Here is a 22,152-nt window from a genome sequence, read left to right as displayed (position 1 = left end):
CATTTTTAGATGATTTTTTTTCATTATATTCAGATTTAGTGACGCATTTACTGTCTACATTCTGGCAAGTTTGATACTATCTAGGCAATCAGAAAATTCTCCTAAACCAGTAAGGTAAATTGTTACTCTTCCATGAAGTAAAACAGTGGATGCATTTTGGTGACTAGTGTTGATCCAGTTTCTGTTATTCTAACTAATATCTCTTTCTGATTTGTTGTATATTTGTGTTTTGGTAATCTTATCTTTATTCACATACACGTAACATGTACATACATATGTGTATATGTGTGGCAGAATTGTGAATTGTGTGTAATTTATCATTGGGATGAAGAAAATACATCTTTGCTTACATTTCTCACAAGGCAATCTAATTTGTATATAAAAATTCTATCACATTAGCTCATTTGCAGATTTTAAGCTCTTGGGATGGAATCTTTTAAAGGTAGCTAAAGTCACTTCATGTTTGACACAGCCTAATGTCATTAAAATGAAGTTAAAACATGTTTATATGCTGTCTTATTTCCAAAATGAATATAAAGTAATTTAACAAAAGATATATAAGATAATATCTGTAAAGGAAAAAGTAAAATTTATACAGAAGTTTAGTTGTTGCTGTTGAAAGTTTAGTTGTAAGCTTTCTGACAGCGAAGGTTAAAAGGGGAATAAGCAAAATATCTGCTGTTTGCCTCAGGACTTTCCCCCAGAACATTACAGAATTAATTATAGGCAAATAAAAGCTTTCACCATCTGTTGGTTGTGTTTATGTGAAAACTGGGATATTAAAGTGCCAGTGTACTGTAGTTACAGATATATTGGTCAAGTTTAGCAAACACTCACAAATTGTTCCACCTAAAGCCAAAATTGTGCCATGAATTGTACACTCAGTGATAACACATAAAGAGACCGTGCCCTCTAAGACCTTAACATTAAAAACGTAAAAAGAGTAAAAGGAAAGAACTTATGTCAAGAAATTGCTCTGCTGGATCTCTTTCTGTAGTCTCCTTTTATCTTACCAGTATCCTTGTAAGATAAGTTTTATTCTGTTTTACAAATACAGAGATTGAAACCCAGTGAAGTTAAATAATCTTTCTAAAGTCATACAACGAATGAGAGCCATACCTGAGAACTGAAGCCAGGTCCAAGGCCTGTGCTTTTTCATACCATGATCACATATTCAGTATAATCCATAGGCTCACAGTGAAAAAAAAAAAAAATCATACCATGAGCACTTAAACACAAAACATGGTATGAAAGCCAACAAGAAAAAAAATACGATAGAGGAATGACAAAAGTGCTGTATTATGGAATCACAGACAATTTTGTCTGGTGAAGCAGAAAGCTTCATTGACAAAGTAACATTTGAGACTAGCATTATAAGGAGACAAAAGTAGGGCCAGAGCCAAAGATTATAGTGTTCATAGTTAGCATTTTTTGAGTTTAAAATCAGCCAGGCACTGTTTTAACCACTTTTGATATGTTAACCCATTTAATTCTTACAAAAGTCTTGTGAGATTGGTACTCTCATTATCTCCATCATCTACAAACGTTGTAAAAGAAGCAGAGGTACTTAAGTAATTTGTCTCACATCATATAACTAGGATGAATAGGATCTTGACAGATTGAGAGAAAGTCATTTCAAGAACATGGGGGAAGATACTAAGGACTCAAGAATACATGGAGGGTTAAGAGAATACAGGTAGATAATAACCTAATATATTTGCTAAGGAGTTGATTTGCAGAGTCTTTGATTCTTTTTTTTTTTTCCAAGATGGAGTCTCACTCTATCACCTAGGCTGGAGTGCAGTGGCGCAATCTAGGCTCACTGCAACCTCCGCCTCCCGGGTTCAAGGGATTCTCCTGCCTCAGCCTCTCCAGTAGCTGGGATTACAGTGTACACCACCACTCGCTGCTAATTTTTTATATGAGTTTTTTATTCTATATTAAATAGTTTTAAGTTTATCTTGTAACGAGTACAGAGTCATTGTTTATTTTTTAAATTGTGAAATGATAGTTCTGTTTTATACACATAAAATTATCTGTAACAGACAAATAACACATAAAAGGTATGGAAGGTTTGGAGGGGGGTAAGTTTAAATGTAGGTAGATGTATTTCGCTATCATAATAGGTTTAGGGAAATCGATGAAGGCATGGGCTCTTATTAAATTGCAATAGTAGGAATGGTTAGGGGAGAAAAAACTTTGAGTGTTAGGAAATAGAGTAGAACTTGGAACTTGTTTTTCCTCAGTGGTGGTATTTTACAAAAGCAAAAGACAATACAGATTTTGGATTAGTCAGTATTTAAGGGATTGATGAAAACCTGGGCATTGAATGAGATTGCCTGGGGGAGGCTGTATTTTGGAAGGAGGGCTAAAAATGTAACTGAGGAATTCCCTGCATTTCAGCAATGGCAGCAAGGGAAGAAGAACCAACAAAGGAGTTTTTCAAAGTAGTGTGATGATGGCTGGGCACGGTGGCTCCCGTTTGTAATCCTAGCACTTTGGAAGGCTGAGGCAGGCGGATCACTTGAGGTCAAAAGTTTGAGACCAGCCTGGGCAACATAGCAAAACCCTGTCTCTACTAAAATTACAAAAATTAGCTGGGCATCGTAATGCGTGCCTGTAATCCCAGCTACTCGGGAGGCTGAGGCAGGAGAATCGTTTGAGTCAGGGAGGTGGAGGTTGCAGTGAACCAAGATCATGCCACTGCATTCCCGCCTGGGCAACAGAGCGAGATGCTGTGTTAAAAATAATAATAATAATTAAATTAAGTAGTGTGATAGAAGCATAAACTATGGAACAAAGAGTGGGGAAAAATAAGGCAGAGATTTAATAGGTTCTAGGTAGTATAGTCTTGTCTAAAGAACTACATATCCTTTTTATGTAGCAGATAAGGAGCCAGAGAATAAATGGTCAAATTTTTATTTTGGGTTGATAGCTCAAAGGCTAATATAGCTCAAAGGCAAGAAAATCGCTTGAGCCCAGGAGTTCAAGTCCAGCCTAGGCAACATACTGGGACCCCGTCTCTAAAAATAAAAAATTAGAGACTACAAGTATCTGCAGTTTCAGGGTGCCTAAGACCCAGCTGTAGCTTACCTTCTCCCAGCCTTTGAGATATTGTCATGGAGTCCCCACTGAAAACGGTTAATTGATCTCAGTCTACAATTTCGTTATTAGCTAGGAAAAAAAGTTTTCTGCTAATAATAGTAACCATGTAATAGAGAAATATCTTAAGGCATCATGTCGTTTTGCACAGGATTCTGTTTTGTGGACACAGTTTATTTAAACACACTATTATGGATAGGCATTTAGGCTATTTCCTGAATTTTGCAAATGTAAAAGTATTATACCAAAGACTATTGTGTTTTCATATATTGGAGGTATATCTTCAGGGTATGTTCTTAGAAGCAGGATTGCTGGGTCAAAGAGTGAATGCATTTGTAATTTCGTTGCATACTGACAAATTCCCTACTGTAAGGGTTGTGCCATTTTGCATTGGTATTTGGAAAGGTTTGTATTCTTGTTCTAGTGGTAACTTTTATTCTTTTATCTTTTCTTTTGTACTGTTTTGACAGTTTTAAACAACCTTTTTCGACTCCTTTATCTATTATGTAGTGTATGCAGTGATGCATAGCTTACTGTGTGCATTCAGAAGTGAAAGTGGCTTTCTCAGTATCCTTGCCAATAGAGTGTGTTGTCACATTTAAAATTTTTGATCATCTGATAGGTGAGAAATAGTATCTCAGTTTTACTTTGCATTTTACTTTTTATGAATGAAGTTGAACAATTATTTCATTTGTTTAAGGGCCATTTTAGTTTGTATCTTTGCGAACAGACTAGTCATATTTACTGTCCGTTTTTCTGTAGGATTTTTGGTCTTTTTCTTAGGTTTTAAGAGTTCTTTATATATTAAAGATATTCTCTTCCATACTTAAAATACTTCCCTAGTTTGTCTTTTGTCTTTGAGCATGATATTTTGCCATGTGAACTTTTTGTATATAATCAAATTCATCAATCTTTTTTTAATTCTATCTACATTTTGTCTGAACTATAGATGTTTTATGTTAGAGAAATATCTATACATTCCTTTTTTTGGGTGTTCTATCAAGGACACTAAAAAAATGTGATGAATTTTTTAGTTTCTATAGAGAAAATTCTATTATTTTTCTCCTTAAATCTACTATTAAAACTTAATGATATTTTTAAAAATTGACCCATCCCTGCATTCTTTGCATAATTTCACTTGATCATTATATGTTAGTTTCTTAATGTAGTACATGATTCTGTTTAATATTTTATTTCAGATTTTTACATCAGCATTCACGTAAGTGATACTGGTTTGCAGTTTAGCTTTTGTTCAATTTATTAGGCAATAATTGACATTAATTACAAATGTTAATATTAAATTTAATTATATTAATACAGTTAGTTAATGGTGCTATCATCTTGATGTATTAGGTTTTATGCTTTTATTGTTTTATTAAAGTTTAGGTGTTAATGTTGTGCTTCCTTCATTTTCTGTACTCTGGAACAATTTATATAGCATCGAGTCTACCTGACCTTTGAAGATTTGATAGTTTCCCTCTTAAATCCTTTGGGGTTTTGGTACTTTTTTGTGGAATTAGTTTCATGATAATTTTCTTTATTTTTGATGTGGAAGTTGGCTTGTTTAAGCACTCTTTCTAAAGGAGGTCAGTTTTTATAAACTATTGTTCTAGGAAATTTTTCACTGCATCTATGTTTACTTGCATTAAAGTGTGCAGGGTAGTTTTTATACGGGTTTTGTTCTAATTTATTATTTTAAGGGTTATTGTCATTTCTCATTTTGTGTGTTTGTGCCCCTTCCTGCTCTTTTCTAATTAAATTAGGTAGGACTTTTTCTGTGTTTCTTAGTTTTTTGTGTTTTGTTTTGTTTCAGAGAACCAGGGTTTCAGTTTATTAGCTAGATCTGTGATTTTTCTGTTCTTTATCTCATTAATTGTATATTTTTCATTGATACATCATCATTACCCAAAATCCGTAGTTTATACTGTGGTTCATTCACTCTTGCTATTTTGCATTCTGTGGGTTCAGACACATTTGTATAAATTTTTAAGGCTATGAATTTTCCTTTAATCACTGTTTTAAATAAACCTCATAGATTCTGATGTGTGGCATTTTTGTTTTAACTTTTTAGAAATTTTGTTGAGTTTAGTCCAGGCATTTTGGCTCACACCTGTAATTCCAGCACTTTGGGAGGCTGATCACCTGAGGTCAGGATCACCTGAGCCTGGATGCCTCAGCCATCCAAAATGCTGGGATTACAGGCGTGAGCCACCACGCCCAGCTGGTTTTCATTTTATTAATGTATAATTTTATTGCCTTGTGATAGGCTTATAATGTTTCTGACTTAGGTAATTTATTGTTTTCTTTGAACCTAATGTGATATTTGTACATGTGCAAGTTGTTGCCATTATTGGGGTATAAAGTTCAATATACATTCATAAGAGTTATATCTTTATTTTTTGCCAGTTTGACTTCTCTCATATGACAGTAGTATGTTAAAACCTATTATTAGTATATTGTTGCATATATTTGTGTGTGTTTATTCTCTGCTTTAAAACAGTGATTGCAAGGTTATTTGATTAATAGATGTTTATAATTGTTGTATTTTCATGATAATTTGTGGGATTTAACTTTGTAAGGTATCTTTTTCCTTTTTAATGCTTTTTAGCTTAAATTCTTCTGGTCTTTACAGGATTACAACCTCAGCTTTCTTTTTATCGTTTATTTGGTATACTTTTGCTCATCCCTTTATTTTTAGCCTTTCTAAATTCTTTGTTTTATGTGTGTCTCTTGTATACAGCATGGAATTGAGTTTTGTTTTGAGAGCCAGAGCCAATTTGAAAATCTTTTTTTTTTTTTTTTTTTTAAATAGGTGAGTAGGCCCATTCACATAGGTTGATAGATTGATTTGAACTGTCACTTTGTGAAATAATTTCTGTGTGTTTTTTTTTCTCTGCTTAGCATACTTTTATCTTTTTCAATTTTCTTTTGGTATTTGGGGAGATTTGTATTTTTGTTCTAGTGGTTACCTTTATTCTTACACCTTTTTAATGCTCCTTTTTTACTATCTGTTTTGACAGTTTAAAATGGTATGTTGTTTAACTTCTATCTCTTACCTGTGCAGTGATGCATGAGCTTATTCTATTTTCTCTTCTCTTGCCTCAGCCTCCCATTTTTTAATCTGATTCTAGACTTACCTATTTTGCCAAATTTGGAACATGTTTCGTCACATTTTTTTCAGCTCCTCCTTTCCTTGTAGGGACTCTGAAGACACAAATATTAGATCTATTTTTATTGTGCTGGAAGTTCCTGAGAGTTAATTTCTCTTTAATCTTTTTTTTTTTTTTTCTGTTGTTCAGTTTGGATGATTTCTATTGAAATGTCTTTGGGTTTGTTGATTTCTTTTTCCCCCCTCCATCATGTCAGGTTTTTTTGCTGAGAATTCTCATTTTAAATTTGTTTCAAATGTGTTCATAATTGTTCACCAGTGCATTTTTATGATAGTTACTTTAAAATCTTATCAAGTCCTTGTCAGGTAATTCCAATATCTGTGTCATCTCAATATTGGCATATGTTGACTGTCTTTTCTCTTTTGAGAAATTCCTGGATCTTGGTATGAAGGGTTATTTTCCATTGTAGCCTACACATACTGGTGTTATGCTTTGAGACCCCTGTTTCTAGATAAATCTAGTTACCTGTTACTGCCAGGCCGGGCAGTAGCCAGACTTTGTTCTCACACACAGCATCTGCAGACACCTCCAGCGGGGAGGCCTCCTCACTTCCAGGTGGGAAATGGGCTGGTAGGTGGGCTCTGCTCTTAGGCCCAGCTTCTATCCTCCAATTTTTGAAGTTGCAGTATTTCTATTTTTCTAAAACCTATAACATTTACAAATTCTTTTTCCACTCTTATCTCCATGTTTGTGTTAGTCCTTGATATACAATTAACATATGTTATATACTCATTTATCAATCCTGTTGCTGAAGTTGCCCCAGTCATCTGTTGAATGAAGCTCATGCTCTAGTTAAGGGATCAGTAAAATTTTCTGTAAAGGTTCAGAGAATATTTTAGGCTTTGCAGGCCATATAGTCTCTTCCACTGAAGTGGACTTCCCTCTCCCTTTCTCTGCTCTCTTTTACACAGTCTTGAGGCAAGAGGTCCAGACAAAAGCTAGAATTTAATTTTTTTCTCCTCTTACAGGTAATGGAAATTTTTAGTGTTCTCTGACTCTTAGTGATGCTGAAGGGGTGTGGGTTATATGTGTGGTTTTATTTTATTTATTCATCTATATGCTTTTTTGAAGGGTATGTGAATTCAGGTGCCTGCTATTATTTTAGGGCAAAAAGATGTAATGTCTTCAATTTGGATGACCTAATAGGAAACATCTTGATTTTGCATAAGCTACAACCAGTGCTTATATTCCTCTGTGACAACACCAAGCAATGCCACATACAAGATCTGTGACTTTGAATGAATCACCAGATCTCTGAGCCTGTTTTCTTCTATGTAGTTGCAAAGTTAGGATGGGCATAGGGCATGGTTTATACTCCAGGCTTTTCAGTTGGGGACACATTTCAGGAGATTTTCAAACAATTTTTTCCCCAAATGAAGTTAAAGTGCCAAGTCATTTCTTTTATTAGTTTACTTTAGTAGTCTGAAAAATTGTATTACTAAATATGTTGGAAAACCAGTAGAGTATATAGAAGACCTTTCTGTTATCTTCTGAACTTAAAACAGCATGGTGTGTTGGCCTCATTCTTGTAAATAGTGTTTTTCTATGTGATTATTAGGTAGCTAATTTGTGAGGGCAGGGAGAATTACTTTTCTGCCTGTTTTTAAATGCATCTATCTGATACATAAATGCAGAAGTTGGAATAGAAGTTTTCCCAGTCTTCTGTGTCTCATTTTTTGTGAAAAATGATCTGAGGTAGGCATTGAGAGACAGATAAGGTACTTTCTACTTAGTAGGTTATCAGCTAAGCAGATATTTTTGCCGCTAAGCTAAAACATGAAATTTGCTTACTTTTTCTGTCACTACTCCTGAGGCGTGTTGAACATGTAAAGCATTCAAACAAATATGTAAAATGGTTTTTCTTTTGTGTTTCCTGTAGATTCTTGTAGACACTGTTTGGGCTCTGTCATACTTGACAGATGGAGGTAATGAGCAGATACAGATGGTTATTGATTCAGGAGTTGTGCCATTTCTTGTGCCCCTTCTGAGCCATCAGGAAGTCAAAGTTCAAGTAAGTATTTTTAAATTCTTCTTATTTGTATATAGAATTGTTTGCTATAACCAGTTAACTTGTACAACTAGGCTTTAATTCTATCTGTAAGTGCTTATCTTCCAGATTTCTTCTGCTAGTCCCTGAGCCTCATTTTGTTGATTTCCAAATCTTTATCTCACCCAAATTCGTTGCTGAGTTCCACCCTGTATAGCCAATTGTTCTTGACCCTTTATACATACCATCTAAGAACTCCTTCAAGCTTTCCATGTTTTACTAGACAGAAATGAAACGATCATCTCCCACATACCTGCTCTTCTTCCATGTCTGCTTTCAGTGAACAGCATGGCCTAAGCTAGAAATTTTGATTCCTCCTTGCAATTCCCATTCCATTACAAAATCATTTCAATTCTTCTTATATAGGTTCAAATCTGTCTCTCCTTATGTATCTGGAACCACAGATTTAGTTCAAGACTCTATCTTTCCCCCAAATACTTGGAATAACCTAATTTCATTTCTACTTTCTCTCCCACTCTAATTAGGGGTAGGCACTTGCTAGATCTGTTCATCCTGCTTCTACCAAAGTGACTTTCTAGGTGGAAATGTGTGCCCATTCCAGGCCTTTATTAAAATATATATGTTTTTTTTTTGAGATGGAGTCTTGCTCTGTCGCCCAAGCTGGAGTATGGTAGTGGGATCTCTGCTCACTGCAGCCTCTGCCTCTTAGGTTCAAGCGATTCTCTTGCCTCAGCCTTCAGAGTAGCTGGGATTACAGGCATGCACCATCACACTCGCTAATTTTTGTATTTTTAGTTAGAGATGGAGTTTCACTATGTCGCCCAGGCTGGTCTTAAACTCCTGACCTCAGGTGATCCCCCACCTTGGCCTTCTAAAGTGCTGGGATTACAGGCATGAGCCACCATGCCCAGCCTTAAGAAACTGGACTTCTAACATTTTAATTTAGATTTTTTTTTTTATTTAATTTCCTTTTATTTTTTGAATCTTTTTCCAACCAATTTTCACACAATTTTTTTTTCATGAAGTTTCAGTTTTTCACAAGAGACTATTTAAAATTCAGAATTGCTCTCAGACTGCTTGGTGCTTTGTGAAAGGATGAAATAAGTGTTATTCACGCCTTGCATTTTTACTTTTTCTCAGGATTATGAAAAATACAGAATCAGTCTTATAAGCAAATAAATTTATAGAAAACATTTTATCCCCACCCTAGACAGCAGCCCTCCGAGCAGTTGGCAACATAGTGACTGGCACCGATGAGCAGACCCAGGTTGTTCTCAATTGTGATGTCCTGTCACACTTCCCAAATCTCTTATCACACCCAAAAGAGAAGATAAATAAGGTAAGGCATATAATGTCCTCATCATGCTATTTCTCTTTCTATGTCTCATTTTTAACTGTCTCCTTGTTTCTATTGCTGCTTGTGTGTTTTTCTTAAAAACCACTTCAGTGAAGATGAGAATTACTAAATCACCTCTGCAAATGTTTTTCTTCAACTTTTTTTTTTTGAGACAGAGTCTGTCACCCAGGTTGGAGTGCAGTAGCACGATCTCAGCTCACTGCAGCCTCTGCCTCCTGGGTTCAAGCAGTTCTCCTGCCTCAGCCTCCCAAGAAGCTGGGACTACAGGCGTCCGCCACCACACCTGGCTAATGTTTGTATTTTTAGTAGAGATGGGGTTTCACCACATTGGCCAGGCTGGTGTCGAACTCCTGACCTTGTGATCCGCCTGCTTCAGCGCCACAAAGTGCTGGGATTACAGGTGTGAGCCACTGTGTCCAGCCCTTTTCAACTTTTAATTGCTTCTGGTTGGTGCTGCCCTGATCATCACAGAGTAAAAAACATTTTTAGACTACCTGTGTTTCTATTTAAATAGACTGAGCATAGCAACAATCATTAAATTGTAGCCACTTGAAAGCGCAGACAAAATCTGCCATTTGAATGGGCTGGTATTTTTGTTAAACAAACAGATCATAAAAATTTGATCTCCCAGCAAAATTAGATTGAATCCAAAGATGAGGTGCCTAAATTCAAGGATCATAAAAAATTACTCTTTTTAAGATTTCAAGCTTCATAGACAAGTTTATTATTAATTGTGTAATATGTACTTACTAGTAAAAAGTCTTCATGTCTGGCTTATTTCATCCAGCATGTTTTCAAGGTTCGTCCATTTGGCAGCATGTGTCAGAACTTCTTTCTGTGGCTGAATAAATATTCCCTTATATGTATACACGACGTTTTGTTTTTCCATCTTTCTGTTCATGGACACTTGGGTTGTTTCTACCTTTTCACTGTTATGAATAATGCTGCAGTGAACATTGGCATACAAATACCTATTTGAGTTCCCACTTTCAATTTCTTTGGATAGTAACTGAGAGTACAATTGCTCGATCATTTGTTAATTCTGGGTTTAGCTTTTTGAGGAACCACCAAACCATTTTCTATTGCAGCTGCTTTACATTCCCACCAGCAATGTTACTAGAATTCTAATTTCTCCACATCCTAGCCAACGCTTATTCTCTATTAAAAAAAATTATTGACATCCTAGTAGATGTGAAGTGGTGTCTCATTGTGGTTTAAATTTACATTTAGTTTACTAAGTTTTGTCTGCCTAATATACTACCATCACCCAAACCCAGCAGAACTGATCATTTCTTCTTCGTCATCATAATTATATTTATGTAGTTGCTTGACTATAATTTGACTGTTGAGTTCTTATAGAAAAGTATGGTGTCAAAAAACACATTTTAAAGATACATTTGTTCCAGTGAAGAGAAAGAAGCCAGAGACTTTCAGACTCTGGACCGGTTATTTTTACTATAGAAATTTTTAACAATATAGGTGATTTTTTTTTTTTTTTTTTTTTTTTTTTAGTTAAATAAATGTATTCCATAACTGGAAACAACTGAGAAGTGAGGAAGCTGAGTAGAAGTCAGCAGAGAAAGGTTTCGGCCTGTGGTGCAGTATGTTCTTAAGTGAGGGTATCGTAGGGGTAGAGGAAAATTTCATAGAAATGCTGTCTCGGCTTCAGCAAGCAATTAGTTACTTCAAAAATTTTTTGCCTTCAAAATTTGTTACTTGCATCTTGAGACCATCATGGGACCCCGGAAGCAGAAGTTACCAACTTGATTTTCTTCCCTCAGCATTTTTGTTTGAAACTTTTAAAATCTACAAAAACTGTGCAAGAATAGTATAGTGAACACCCATGTACTCTGAACACAGATTCAGCAATTATTAACAACTTACCACAGTTGGATGGCAAAATAAATTCAGTTGTGGAAGAGGAAGATACACATGTGATACTGACCTATAAACAGCTCACAGACGGGTTGATGACTTCTAAATCCTTTAGTTTTAGAATATTTATGTTATGTAGACCCATGCTAGTTAGATGGTTAATTTCTATGGAATACTTGAATGACTATATCTTGTGAGTAAATGTTTTTAAATTAAAAAATCACCTTTATTAGAAGTAGTTTTTAAGTAGTTTTAGAAATTCAGTTGTATAGTGGCTGGGCACAGTGGCTCACGCCTGTAATCCCAGCACTTTGGGAGGCTGAGGCGGGTGGATCACGAGGTCAGGAGATTGAGACCATCCTGGGTAACACAGTGAAACCCCTGAAAAAATTAGCCGGGTTAAAAAAAGCAGAAAGTCTCTGCTAAAAATAGAAAAAAGTTAGCCGGGCTTGGTGACAGGCACCTGTAGTCCCAGCTACTCAGGAGGCTGAGGCAGGAGAATGGTGTGAACCCGGGAGGTGGAGCTTGCAGTGAGCCGAGATCATGCCACTGCATTCTAGCCTGGGCAGCAGAGCGAGACTCCGTCTCAAAAAGAAAAAAAAAAAGAAAAAAAAAGAAATTCAGTTGTATATTTATTTCTGTCTTTTAGAGGAAGCTAATGGACAGACATGTAAGCTCCATGAATAAAGATTTCTGCTTTGTTCACTTCTGTATCACCATTTCCTAGAATAATGCCTAGCTTATAGTAGGCCTATATACTAATGAATGGATAAATGCCAGGTTATTAGAGCCGAAATATAATTAATGGAAATTTCCTTATTACTTGTTTAAAATGGAAGATTTTGTATACCTAATCAGTTTTTAGATGCAGTCTGTTTAATGTAATTTAGGTGATTTCGTTATTGTCTATATAAAATATATTAAAATAGAAAGGCATTAAAGGTATTATTTTTCAAATAAAGGTGCCCTATATTTTGTTCAATTATAGGAAGCAGTGTGGTTCCTTTCCAACATAACAGCAGGCAACCAGCAACAAGTTCAAGCTGTAATAGATGCTGGATTAATTCCTATGATTATTCATCAGCTTGCTAAGGTTGGTCATATTATGAGTTCACTGAGTCTATTAATCTGTTAATAACCAAGACTTTTTGGATAAAGAGTCCATTTTATGATCTCTTATTTTTAACCTTCAGGGGGACTTTGGAACACAAAAAGAAGCTGCTTGGGCAATCAGCAACTTAACAATAAGTGGCAGAAAAGATCAGGTGAGTTTGAAAACCTGTAACTGTCATGATTGTTAATACTGGAAAGCATGCTACTCTCTTATGTTTAGCAGTTGCTGACTGTGTTGTGTTCTTTTTGGGGAAAAGATAACTGTGTTGCCCAGGCTAGAGTGCAGTTGCTATTCACGGGCGTGACCATAAAGCACTACATCCTCCAACTCCTGGGCTCAAGATACCCTCCTGCCTCAGCCTTCCATGTAGCACGACACCCTGCTGGGGAATAGATAATTATATAAATAAAAATATGTCTTCTCTTTTGTTGTCTAGGTTGAGTACCTTGTACAGCAGAATGTAATACCACCGTTCTGTAATTTACTGTCAGTGAAAGATTCTCAAGTGGTTCAGGTGGTTCTAGATGGTCTAAAAAACATTCTGATAATGGCCGGTGATGAAGCAAGCACAATAGCTGAAATAATAGAGGAGTGTGGAGGTAAGAGTGGATTGATTGAAGAAGAATATTTGAGCACTGGAACTCTGAAACATTAGTTCTTTAAAGTCAACTTAGTAGAAAGAAAATTACTAGAATATGTTGTTTTTAAATGATCACAGTATGTTGCTTTTCTTTATTCACTATGTTTGCATTCCAAGAGGATTTTCCAGAAGACAGTAGTCCATACTTTGCAAAAACTGGTTGTGAAGGTCACTGTGTAACCTTCTAGAGATTGACAACATAGTTTTTTTTTGGAGACAGAATCTTGCTCTGTCGCCCAGGCTGGAGTGCAGTGGCACAAACTCAGCTCACTGCAACCTCTGCCTCCTGAGTTCACGCGGTTCTCACACCTCAGCCTCCCAAGTAGCTGGGATTACAGATGCATACCACCACACCCAGCTGATTCTTGTGTTTTTAGTAGAGACAGAGTTTCACCAAGTTGGTCTCAAACTCCTGACCTCAAGTGATCCACCTGCCTCGGCCTCCCAAAGTGCTGGGATTACAGGCATGGTCCACTGTGCCTGGCCTGACATTGCATTTTAGGAAACACTAATACTTCTCTTGAAGTCACAGTGCGTGACAGCAAATTAAGAGCCCTTGCAACCACTACATAAATTTTAAAGCTTTGTTTAATCCAGCATTTCTTAAACTCCTTAACAATGAAACACTTTGTGTGTTATTACCATGTAATTCTGTGGACCCCACTTTAGTAAATACTATTCATATAGTTGGAAAAGGTTACTGACTTCTGAGTCACTTAGATATTTTGTTTCAATCTCGTAATGGTTCTTATGATTGCCACAACTACATGCCGAAATTACCGTGGCAGTTACTTTGAAATTTTAATGAGAAATAATTGTAATTTGACATACTGTATTATTCTTTAGTAATGACATGTGAAACATATGTTAAAATTCTATTTTTAAATGTACATGTTCAATATGTACTAACATGTCTAAACCTTAGTTTATCATAATGTCATGTTTTAGATTTTACTTTTCATTGACTACTTTATATGAATATTCTATTGTTTGTTTGTTTATTTATTTATTTATTTTTATTTTTATTTTTTGAGACGGAGTCTTGCTCTGTTGCCCAGGCTGGAGAGCAGTGGCGTGATCTCAGCTCACCGTAAGCTCTGCCTCCCAGGTTCATGCCATTCTCCTGCCTCAGCCTCCCGAATAGCTGGGACTACAGGCGCCTGCCACCTCGCCCGGCTAATTTTTTGTATATCTAGTAGAGACAGGTTTTCACCGTGTTAGCCAGGATGGTCTCGATCTCCTGACCTCGTGATCCACCCACCTCGGCCTCCCAAAGTGCTGGGATTACAGGCGTGAGCCACCACGCCCGGCCGTTTATTTATTTTTTAAGAGAAAACAAATGCAGTAGGATCATAGAATACTCAAACCGGGAGGATTTCTTTTTGTTGTTGTTGTTGTTGTTTGTTTTTTGGTTTTTTTGAGACAGAGTTTTGTTCTTGTTGCCCAGGCTGGAGCGCAATGCCTCGATCTCTGCTCACCGCAACCTCAGCCTCCCAGGTTAAAATTCTCCTACCTCAGCCTTCTGAGTAGCTGGGATTACAGGCATGCGCCACTACGCCGGCTAAGTTTTTATACTTTTAGTAGAGACAGGGTTTCTCCATGTTGGTCAGGTTGGTCTTAAACTCCCGACCTCAGGTGATCTGCCTACCTCGGCCTCCCAGAGTGCTGGGATTACAGGCGTGAGCCACTGCACCCGGCCGGGAGGATTTCTTGAGAATAAGTTATTCCAGAGATTTTAAGGAGTCTTGTCCAAGGTGACAGAAGTAGGTTGTGATAGAAGCAAAATTAAAATCCAGATCTTCTTACTATTAATTCACTGCTCATTCTGCTTTTTCAATATTTTAAGATAATTAAAAATTAGCATTGTAGTCAGGTTCATAACCCAGCAAGTTTGAGCAACTTAGAGAATTATTACTCTTCAGCTTTTTATCAATATAGTTACTTCTGTCTATAGGAGTAATAATTAGGATACATATTAATATTTTATAATTGTATAAAGCACTTTGGCAACAATTTCCCCCATTCTTCTGGTTTATTAGTATATAAGGAAAAAAATGCAACTATTTTAAAATAACCTTCAAAAAGACATTTCAAGGAAGAATATTAAAGTTTGAAATTGGTAAACTTGTGTATATGATGTGTGGAGTAAATATATTGGAAATATAAATGAAGGCATTCTATGGTATCTGTTCTGGAAATATTTTCCCCCAGGTTCATTGTGGCTATAGGACATAAGACCTCTATTCATTTTTTGAAGAAAGTTTTTCAAAATTTAAATCTTTCTTTTTTATACCAATTATAAGGTTCTAAAAACTTATTTTGTGGTTATATAAAAGTACTAACATTTGGAAAACAGAAAGATACAAATTACTTTATGAGGCAGTAAGATTAGTAAGATTGGCCGGGCACGGTGGCTCACGCCTGTAATCCCAGCACTTTGGGAGGCTGAGGCGGGCAAATCATGAGGTCAGGAGTTTGAGACCAGCCTGGCCAACATGGTGAAACCCTGTCTCTACTAAAAATACAAAAAATTAGCTAGGCGTAGTGGCAAGAGCCTGTAATCCCAGCTACTTGGAAGGCTGAGGCAGGAGAATCACTTGAACCCAGGAGGTGGAGGTTGCAGTGAGCCGAGATCGTGCCACTGCAGTCCAGCCCTGGGGACAGAGTGAGACTCCATCTCCAAAAAAAAAAGCCAGGCGCGGTGGCTCATGCCTGTCATCCCAGCACTTTGGGAGGCTGAGGCGGGGGCGGATCACGACGTCAGGAGATCGAGATCATCCTAGCTAACACAGTGAAACCCTGTCTCTAAATTAATCTGGGCATGGTGGCAGGTGCCTGTAGTCCCAGCTACTCGGGAGGCTGAGGCAAGAGAATGGCGTGAACCCAGGGGACAGAGCTTGCAGTGAGCCGAGATCTCGCCACTGCACTCCTGCCTGGGTGACAGAGAGAGACTCCATCTCAAAAAAAAAAAAAAAAAAGGATTAGTAAGATTATATTAAAGCAGTGTGGGGGAGTCAGTTCTAGTACTGTCACAAACTTGCCATATAACTTGAAATAAGTCTCTTTACATATTTATGCCACAGCTTCCCTCTGTCAAATGGATTGTTTGGGTGTTTTTTTAGACTGCCTGCCTCAGGGATCCGGGTACCTCACGGGCTTCTAAGAAGGAAAAAAATTAGTGGGATTCTGGTCCTCCAACTAGAACCAGCCCCGTGTTTTATCTGTATTTTAGACAAACCACCATCTTAAATGGGGGAGCAGTGTGTTCTGAGTTCCTTAGGATTTCTGCATGATCAAAATGAGCATGGTTTTGATTAGTATCTCCTTATCAATTAACCAGTTATTTTGATTATTTTATTCTTACCAGGTTTGGAGAAAATTGAAGTTTTACAGCAACATGAAAATGAAGACATATATAAATTAGCATTTGAAATCATAGATCAGTATTTCTCTGGTGATGATGTAAGTAGATATTAAAATAGGGTGTGTCTTCATGTAAATGAAAACCTATACACAATGTAAATTTACAAAGAGTTTTCCTTTTATTACTAGGATGACCTAAGTTTGTACTGTATTTCTATTAGATATTCCATCAGTCACTTTCTCTTAAATACTTTGAAACTTCATTATAAGGTAAAGTTGTAAAAACAGTTCTTGTTTCATTTGTAATCTATTACCTAAGAAGAAATAGTAATTATGTAAGTGCTGTATGTTCAGATAGGTTAAATAAATCTACAGATACAGAAACTTAAGGATGCAGTTTTGAAACGTGTTAAATTTTAAATTGTTAAATTTGTTACTAAAATTACTGATTTATTCGAATATTTTTGGGTGATTAAAGCATTCACATAGAATTATTTGCTAAGAGGTAAAAAGTCAGTTCCACTTACATCATAATGTATGGTATCATAACCTAATAAGGATTTTTTTCTTGTTTTTTTATAGATTGATGAAGATCCCTGCCTCATTCCTGAAGCAACACAAGGAGGTACTTACAATTTTGATCCAACAGCCAACCTTCAAACAAAAGAATTTAATTTTTAAGTTCAGTTGAGTGCAGCATCTTTCCCACATTCAATATGAAGCACCACCAGATGGCTACCAAATGATAAGAACAACAGCAACAAAAGGCTCCAAAACACACATGCCTCTTTGTTTTGATGCTTCTAAAGCAAGCCATGTCTCAGTCACTTTGCAGTTGCCAAAAGTCACTATCACATGGACTGTAAATGCATATGCATGATTTCCTAAACTGTTTTAGAACTCTCCTTAACAATCTCAACTACCCTATTTTTCCCTGTTCCCTGGTGCCACAGGCTGACAACTGCAGTCTCCAATTTAGAATAAATATTCCATAGTGGTGACATGTCAGCTGCCCACTGATACTCCTTTGGAAAATGGTGCGCTGTGGATCAAGACACTTTGGTATGATGCATATACAAGTTGGAAGACTAAAGAGGTGCAGTGTGATCTGAGCCTCCATCATTGTCCTCCACAAACATATTTTCATATTCTTTATGTGGAAGAATAGATTTTAAAGTACAAGCCAAATGATTTTCATTGGTGGAACTGACACAAAAAAAGTAACTTAAAAACAAGGAACTTGGTTATTGAATAAACAGATAAGTTTTAAAAAAAAAAACTGTACTTCATCTACCAGTAATTGATGTGTTTATTATCTGCCTCAGAAGCCAGGGTTGGAGGAAGAACTTTAGATATGGATATTAATGCTTTTGCCATTATACCTAATTTTTGAGAACAGCAAGCCCTATTTGACCACTCTCTTCAGCCTGTGTGTTCCTGCTGTTTTGAAGTAATCAAATGCTGTGCATGGTATTTTACCTGAGCTGCAACCTGTTATGGACTTGAACTTCTGTTTAAGTTGAAAGCAAGAGTCCCTGACTATAAAGGAAAAACAGCAAAACAAAAAACAAGACAAAAAAAAAAAAACAAACTACAAAAGTCTAAAATACCCATTGGTGATGTTTTTTAAAAAATCTTGCTTTCAGCTTTCAGGAGTTAATATTATTTGTTTTAATTTGATAATTGGATATGGTTGATTTATATTGGGTTTAAACTGTGGAGCTTTCATGTTTACTGTAATTTAGTCTTAAAATATTTTTTACTTAGTAACCAGTGCTTTTGATAATGTGGTTGGCAACAAACCAGCAACTATTTAGAAGTGTCATAAGACTTCATTCTTTGAGTATTGGGAAAGTTAATTCAGATCCTACTCTAAAAGCATCTTCACATATTAAAAGATTCAGACAGGGATCTGTGTAGAGGAGTAATTTGCAGTTATTTAACATAAACCTGATTTGCAGTGATCTCTAAGTAATTCTGCAAAATCCTATTACTATGTCAAGTTATTGCTTTTGGTAAATTGTCTGGCCCAGTTATTAATGAAAGAATATGGATTTGAAAATTTTTAAACTAAATAATTTGTGCTGTCACAGAAATGGTATTGTTGCTCTTGTTTACTGGGTATAATTTCCCAATGCATTGATGTGAAGGGATAGAAAATCTAAACTAATTTAGTTATCCATTGGGGGGTGTATGTACTGTGATGAAGATGAGACAGATGCCATCAGAGCTTTGTGAATCAGCTGGGGTGTTTTCACTGATAAACAACACATAGCAGGTGTGCATTCATTACAAATATATGTATCTGCCAAGGTGGAGCCACTTTAAAGAGTGAGTTTTGTCTTGTATCTAAAGTGGATACAAGCGTATGTTTAAACTGCAAGATTTTTACTTGCTAGAGAATCTGTTTTAATATAGTGGTTTGGCCTCTGATTATTTATAGGTTTTATAAATTTTAGAATCAATTTCTCTTTAAGGTGGCTCAGATTTTTCAACTCTTGTGCACATAAAATTGAGTTGAAGTTCATTGTGCCTTTTTTTCTTTATCCAAATTTTGAGTTAAAGCTTCATATGGTAACTGCATCCTGTTTGGACACTATAGTCTAAATTTTTGAAACTGCGTGGTGTTCACTAAAAGTAGGAGTAACAACGTAAAAGCTAATTAAGGTCACAAACTTCGGTGAAACCCTTAAAAGTCCAAATCTTCTTGATATTGTGAACTGTACCCCTTCCAGTTTAGTTTCTTCTGGACTTTCCTTACTTAACTGACAGTTACCTTTTAAAATTTGCACACATTATGATTAAAATTGGGCCTCTACTGTGATGATTCCTATTTCCTCTCATGTTTTAAAGTGCAAACTAACATTTAAGTGAACATTAGCATCAAGTAGTGCAGACATTTGTATGCATTTCCTTGATTCAATTTGTGACCTCACCAGTTTTGAATTGGAATTGCACCATTTCGTAGATAAAGGAAACTAAGTATATTGCTGCACTTTTAAGTTTTCAAAACAGTGTTTAAAAATTGCATTGTTTTTATTTTTTTTTAAACTCAGTTTAAAAAGACTAAAACGTTCTTTCAAAAGAGGCATCTAAATGTGTTCCTAATTTTGTATATGGGCTTAGGTTTTGTAACCAATAAAAAAAGCTGCTATCAAATATGATAAAACATTGAAAACTTATTTCTGAAAATAACTTGTTTGTTTTCTGTATGGTTAAATTTAAATTTGGAATTATTTTTTAAAAATCACAATGGAGGTAAATCATGAATTACTCTTTTATTGTATTTTAATATCTCCTTCACACCATTTTACTGAACTAAACTGAAGTCTGTTCACCTGGCACAGTTAGCCAAACATTCACAGCAAGGTTTTGCAGCAGGAAAAAGGAGGGCATTTATCTGCAGGCAGGGCACCAAACAAGAAAAATGAGGCAGCTCACGCTTAAGACCCAGCCTCCCTCATGGCTTTACAAGCAAGGGTTTTTAAAGGCAGGGGTGAATTTCAGGAAAGCATAAGTTACAGGCAAAATTGTACATCATTACACAATGGTTTGGCCTAAAAAGGTGGCCTGTCTTGAAGCTTAGGGTGGCAGGGGGTGACTTATAGGTCATAGGTGAATTTAAAGATTTTCTTATTTGCAATTGATTAAGGAATCAAAGCTTTGTCAAAAAACTTGGGGTCAGCAGAAAAGAATGCTAAGTCTGCCCCATGGGCGTGACTTCCTATAGGCCCCTCAGGAAGACATTTGAGAACAAAGAATGGCAGTCAGAGCTCAGTCCTCAGTTTCCCCTTCCCTAGCCATTGGATCCATTTGGTGGGGGTCCAGGTTTCTGAAGAACAACTCAGGGACATACGTTAAGATGTTATCTTTAGTTTCTATAAGGAACCAAATATCCGTGACTTCCTTGCTTATTGTTTTAAGCTACTATTACTCTCTTGCTTATCAAGTTGCTTATTTATTCATAGGGCTAGCTAGGTGCCTGGAATTTCTCTTGAAGGAACTCAAAATTTTCTTTTATTTCCATGCTTGGGGGACACCTGGCAGGCCCTTAAGAGGGGTTCTGCTCCATCTCAACTCTTAACAAACCAGGATGATCAATAATAATGCTAGATTTGAGACTATTTTGTGACAAATAAGAATTACCAAAATCTATATTAGTTTCCTAAGCTGCTATTACAAAGTACCACAAACCAGGTGGTTTCAGACAATAGAAATATATTGTCATCCACTTCTGGAGACCGGAAGTCTGAAATCGAGGTGATGGCTGAGCCAGGCTCTCTTTGGGGGCTCTCATGGGGATGACCCTTCCTTGCCTCTTCCTAGCTTCTGGTGGTTCTTGGCAATCCTTGGGTTTCCTTGGCTTGCAGCTGCATCACTCCAGTCTCTGCCTCTGTCATCACATGGCATTTTCCCTTTGTGTCTCAGGTTTAAATACTATAACTTAGAAAAAGCCCATTTTTTTGAGATGATGGTATGATATCACTTCCATGAAACAAAAACTCTTAAGACCTGGCTAACCCTTGAAAACATGTGACTATGGAAAATAGTAATCAGAGCCAACCTAAAAGTTTTAACCTGTTAGGTAAAGTTATGGCACTAAGTGAAATCTTGCATTAATTAAAAGAACAAAGGAGCAGCCACGTTTGAGTGTAGAAATATTTACTTTTGTATAATGCCACTTCGAATTATTTTTTAAATAAGTTGGTATATAAGTAAATGTGATAGTACTCATAGTCTTGCCATCATTTCTTTCAGAAGGGTCATCCTGAAGGGCGTGGTTGGTGGCAGACACCTATAGCTCCAGCTACTTGGGAGGCTGAGTCAGGAGGATCACTTGAGCCCAGGAGTTTGGGAGCAGCCTGGGCAACATGGCAAGACCCCATCTTTTAAAAAATTCTATTTTTATATGAAAAGAAAATGTTTAAAGAAGGGTCATTCATCCTTTCAGGGGATTAGTTAATGCGGATAAACAAGTAAACAAGAGCAACTGACATTCACGAATGTCTGTTGTCTTACAGTGGTGGTTAATTTTTTAAACGCTAGTTAAACTGGGGAAGTTTACTTAACTCTTTTGGGGGGGAAAGGAAATATAATTTCTGTATATGAAGCTGTGGGTATAAATGTTGTACTTGTTTAGATAGCTGAAAAACAGTGATAGAATGATTCTCCAAAAGTACTATATACAATGTGTGGGAAAAGGGATGTGGGAATGCAACCTAATCCCACTGTTTGCCCATAAAATCCCTCAACTAACTTAGGCCTAAATTGTTTTTTTGTTTTTTGTTTTTTGAGATGGAGTTTCCCGCTCTTTAGCCCAGGTTGGAGTGCAATGGCACGACCCACTGCGACCTCTGCCTCCTGGGTTCAAGCGATTGTCCTACCTCAGCCTCCTGAGTAGCTGGGATTACAGGCACCTGCCACCACACCTGGCCAATTTTTTTATTTTTAGTAGAGATGGGGTTTCACCATGTTGGCCAGGCTGGTCTCGAACTCTTGACCTCAAGTGATCTGCCCGCCTCG

At 36.6% G+C, this 22,152-nt stretch overlaps 1 protein-coding gene across 2 annotated transcripts in view; it reads left to right on the top strand.

Annotated features, from left to right (window-relative positions):
• Positions 1-19,811, top strand: part of KPNA3 (karyopherin subunit alpha 3) — a 96,484-nt gene extending 76,673 nt beyond the window's left edge. For both annotated transcript variants that reach the window (XM_007960416.3, XM_007960417.3), the window contains exons 11-17: positions 8,152-8,283; positions 9,491-9,619; positions 12,501-12,605; positions 12,706-12,777; positions 13,063-13,225; positions 16,634-16,728; positions 17,212-19,811. In XM_007960416.3, the coding sequence (XP_007958607.1) occupies positions 8,152-8,283; positions 9,491-9,619; positions 12,501-12,605; positions 12,706-12,777; positions 13,063-13,225; positions 16,634-16,728; positions 17,212-17,310 (795 nt within the window). In that variant the 3' untranslated portion in view covers positions 17,311-19,811. The remainder of the gene's footprint in view (positions 1-8,151; positions 8,284-9,490; positions 9,620-12,500; positions 12,606-12,705; positions 12,778-13,062; positions 13,226-16,633; positions 16,729-17,211) is intronic.
• Positions 19,812-22,152: the final 2,341 nt, after the last annotated feature.

This window comes from Chlorocebus sabaeus, chromosome 3 (assembly GCF_047675955.1).
Source record: "Chlorocebus sabaeus isolate Y175 chromosome 3, mChlSab1.0.hap1, whole genome shotgun sequence".
NCBI lineage: Eukaryota > Metazoa > Chordata > Mammalia > Primates > Cercopithecidae > Chlorocebus > Chlorocebus sabaeus.
This window is presented reverse-complemented; position numbering and strand designations above follow the sequence as displayed.